The following is a 4,030-nucleotide window of genomic DNA, read 5'->3' on the forward strand; positions in this document are numbered from 1 at the left end:
AAATTTAGTTAAGGTTTGGTAAAAATTATGGGCTTTTGGTGGACAAATTAAATGGTGTTGAAAGAAGAAGACCTAAATGAAGAAGAAAGATAATTTTAGAAGAAATAAGAGAAGAATTTTTTTCAAGATGAAATACATAAGAAGAAAGATTAAAAAAAATGAAGAAAAGGCTAGAATACAAAGAAAATAGAGGAAAAATAGAAAAATTAAATTTTCTAAAGAGGGTAACAGTGATTAACCATTAGACACAGCCAATTGGGGTCATTTTTATGTATAATTTCATCTTTCACACGCCTTTTGGTGAGTTATCTTACATATTAAAAAATTGACGAGGGGCTTTTTAATGTATAAGGGGATATAGTTAAGGGGGTAGGACACCAGATAATTTAAACACATAAGTGATAAAAAGGTGATAGTTTAGGGGGTTTAGGGTATTCTTTCTTATTTAAATAAAGCCAAAAGAAGTTACTACTACTGCTAAATGCTAATTGGAGTTGCATTGGGGGTTAATGATTGCGACAGGCTGCATCTTTTTTTTGTTTTGCCTTATAAATAGAGGGGGTACTCGTTTACTTAATCTGCAGCCTTGCTTGTTGGTAATTAGTTGGGCAGAGTTAGCGTGTATACTCTCAGTCCAAATGGCTTTCTTTTACTACCTTTCTTGCTCCAAACTAGCTTTACTTGTTCTGCTCTGCTTCACTACCTCTCTGCTTCATTGCAGTGCCCACCCTGGCCACCATGGCCGTCATCCTCACTTTGCCTCTCACAATTACAGAGATGCTCTCACCAAATCCATTCTTTTCTTTGAGGGTCAGAGGTCAGGCAAGCTCCCTCCTAGCCAGAGAATCACTTGGCGTAGAGACTCTGCTCTTTCAGATGGCTCCGCATTGCATGTATGTCATTAGAATTGCTCCTCTTTCTTTCTAGCGGCTAAGTTGTTAAAAAGAACATAAACTTGATACTTATGTGTTTTTCTTGATTTTTGGGGTGAAATATATGGGAAAAAGCAGGTTGATTTGGTTGGGGGATATTATGACGCAGGAGACAATGTGAAGTTTGGGTTCCCAATGGCATTCACTACCACAATGCTATCATGGAGTGTGATTGAATTTGGTGGACTGATGAAAGCAGAGCTCCAGAATGCAAGACAAGCCATTCGCTGGGCTACTGACTATCTTCTCAAGGCCACTGCCTATCCAGACACCATATTTGTTCAGGTCATATATGTATTGCCTAATATCTCAGGAACTTAAGTTAATCGGAAACAGCATCCCTACCTTCGTAAGGTAGGGGTAAGATGTGCCTACACACTACCCTCCCCAAACCTCACTTGTGGAATTTCAGTGGGTTTGTTGTTGTTGATGTTGTTTACTTTAAAACGTTGTTAATAGGTGGGGGAAGCAGGAAGTGACCATGCTTGCTGGGAGAGACCTGAGGATATGGACACCCCAAGAAGTGTATTCAAGATTGACAAAAACACTCCAGGGACTGAAGTTGCTGCAGAGACTGCTGCTGCTCTTTCTGCTGCTTCTTTGGTCTTCAGAAAAAGTGATCCCACTTACTCTAAGCTCCTTGTGAGGAGGGCCATCAGGGTATTAATTGCTAATTACCTCCATGTTACAATTATGACTAAACAGAAACACCACTATTAATTCTGCACATAATTATAGTTCCAATCGAGAACAAAACATTATTCCTACATATTGGTTTGTAGGTGTTTGAATTTGCGGACAAGTACAGAGGTTCCTATAGCGATGGATTAAAGAACATTGTGTGCCCCTTTTATTGCTCATATTCCGGATACCAGGTTTGACAAATTTTCTGTTATATATCACAGTTTAACATGATTTCTTCAAATGAAGCTTGATTGGGCTGAAAATAAGTTTGTGTTTTTTAATTAAAGGAGTAACATTTTTGGCTGTTGTATTAATAAAAATGAAGGACGAGCTGTTATGGGGTGCTGCTTGGTTGCATCGAGCCACGAAGAACCCTTTTTACCTAAATTATATCGAAAGAAACGGTCAAAACCTTGGGGCCGACCAGAGTGATAAGACATTTTGTTGGGACAACAAGCATGTTGGAGCAAGGATTCTTCTTTCCAAGGTTTAATTTTTATTTTCCTCTGTTGTTTCTCGCTGGAATATTGACAACTCTGCCTCAGTCATCACTAATTATTTGGAATTCTTTCTTCTTTTTCTTCGGGTTATATAATCTTCAGGCATTTCTTGTTCAAAAGCTTCAATCTCTCCATGATTACAAGAGTCACGCAGACAACTACATTTGCTCCGTCATCCCAGGGACACCCATGTCTCAAGCACAATATACTCCAGGTTGTTCTCGTATTATCTTGTTGGTGGATGATTTAATTCATACTAGTTTGAAAATAAATTCTTGCAGGAGGGCTACTCTTCACTATGAGTGACAGCAACATGCAGTATGTGACGTCCACCTCTTTCCTGCTGGTAACCTATGCCAAGTACTTGACCTCCGCTCACATGGCTGTCAATTGTGGTGGCGTTCTTGTCACGCCAAAAATGCTACGAAATCTTGCCAAAAAGCAGGTAGGTAGGTGAATAAATTACTTAATCATGAATTCCGTACCATTTTAAAGTATGTGGATTTGGGAAGACTATTATACTAATCAATTCCGTACCATCGTCCAGGTGGACTATTTGTTAGGAGATAATCCATTAAAAATGTCGTATATGGTGGGGTATGGGACTAGGTACCCGCTGAGGATTCACCATCGGGGATCGTCTTTGCCATCTATGGTGGTGCATCCAACAAAGATACAATGCTCATCCGGGTTCAGCATGTATAATTCGCAGAATCCAAACCCGAATATTCTGGTGGGAGCCGTGGTTGGTGGACCGGATCAGCATGACAACTTTCCAGACCAGCGCTCAGATTATGAACAATCGGAGCCAGCCACTTACATTAATGCCCCGCTGGTTGGATCGCTGGCTTACCTCGCGCACTCCTTCGGCCAACTCTAGAAGTATCAGCCACAAATCTGTTAGCCACTGCCCACTGGACTGCGGACCTGGCTAGAGGGATCTCCTAGTATCAGAAGAGTAGAATGAAGTCATTTTAGCCTTCTAGATTATAACGGCTATTGGCATGGCGTTAGTGATGTGTGTGTATTGGCAGAGAGAGCCAAAACAGGCTCGAGATTCCAAAAGCCTCACCTCATGTTTATTGTGCACTCGCATGCTATAAACAGCCTAATTAAAGATATTTGTTTGTCCTTTTTATTCTGTTCTTTTCTTGATCCAGCTTTCCAATTGCAAGATTTTAACTTTGAAATATCATGCTTATGCCATGTTGATTTCGTGTGTGCAATGCCGAATCTAATGAACAAATATCAATTGAGTAGCATCAGACTGCAGTCTTTCTATTTGTTTAGTTTTGGGAACGTTAAAAATGCTCTTATTTCTACTGAAAGCTTAGACAGAGAATGCAAACATTAAGCAGAGTTCCAAAATAGAAGCAGAGGTGAGGCACAGTGCAATCTGTTTCTTATTAATTTTGGGATCACGTTTTGTTGCAGCACCAACGTGGTCTCCTGCATTCCTAACTAAGATCCTTTCTCAATGCCTGAAATGATTTTGTAGTGGATAGAGTTCAAACGAAATGTATAATTAAGAGTATATGGGTCGAAATCTGACCACACGAGAATCGGCACAAAAAGGAATGGCGAGGGGTCGATTGAGCCGTGGTTGTATTCATAAGGCACCATCACGACGAGCATCTCGGCCACGGCCGAGGTCGAACCATCAGAAAGCTTGTATGGCGAAGTACACGCCATGGCACTTAGGGAGGTCGACCTAAGTGCAATTGGCAGATTAGGGTATCCTGGCTAAGGACCGTTGAGTAAAGAGGAATACCTATTATATATATATACACAGTAAGAGAATGAGAAAGGGGGACTTTCTTCCTCTCTGAACACAGAAGAACGAGAGAATGTTTCTCAGGAAAAACAAGAGAAGGTTTAGAACTTGGCTGCTGATCTTTGTAATCATCATTATGG

The 4,030-nt window shown here is 40.5% G+C and overlaps 1 protein-coding gene across 2 annotated transcripts; it reads left to right on the forward strand.

Moving 5' to 3' along the window:
- The first annotated feature begins 594 nt into the window (after nucleotides 1-594).
- LOC109211117 (endoglucanase 17-like) lies at nucleotides 595-3,304 on the forward strand. 2 transcript variants are annotated; one of them, XM_019374620.1, is made up of 8 exons: nucleotides 595-893; nucleotides 1,008-1,217; nucleotides 1,392-1,592; nucleotides 1,715-1,807; nucleotides 1,942-2,103; nucleotides 2,219-2,330; nucleotides 2,398-2,561; nucleotides 2,664-3,304. In XM_019374620.1, exons 1-8 carry the CDS (start codon nucleotides 639-641, stop codon nucleotides 2,994-2,996), a joined length of 1,530 nt encoding a protein of 509 aa, XP_019230165.1. In that variant the 5' UTR covers nucleotides 595-638; the 3' UTR covers nucleotides 2,997-3,304. The 2 variants fall into 2 exon arrangements, with proteins under 2 accessions (XP_019230165.1, XP_019230166.1); XM_019374621.1 differs by having other exon boundaries at nucleotides 1,011-1,217.
- Nucleotides 3,305-4,030: the final 726 nt, after the last annotated feature.

The sequence above is a fragment of the Nicotiana attenuata genome, unplaced genomic scaffold, assembly GCF_001879085.1.
Source record: "Nicotiana attenuata strain UT unplaced genomic scaffold, NIATTr2, whole genome shotgun sequence".
Taxonomy (NCBI): Eukaryota; Viridiplantae; Streptophyta; class Magnoliopsida; order Solanales; family Solanaceae; genus Nicotiana; species Nicotiana attenuata.

Excerpts from the sequence above, each read along its gene's own strand:
- LOC109211117 (XM_019374620.1), top strand. The coding sequence starts at position 639 with ATGGCTTTCTTTTACTACCTTTCTTGCTCCAAACTAGCTTTACTTGTT. Across the intron at positions 894-1,007 it reads CAGATGGCTCCGCATTGCAT|CAGGTTGATTTGGTTGGGGG; the intron begins GTATGTCATTAG and ends TATGGGAAAAAG. Across the intron at positions 1,593-1,714 it reads TTGTGAGGAGGGCCATCAGG|GTGTTTGAATTTGCGGACAA; the intron begins GTATTAATTGCT and ends ATTGGTTTGTAG.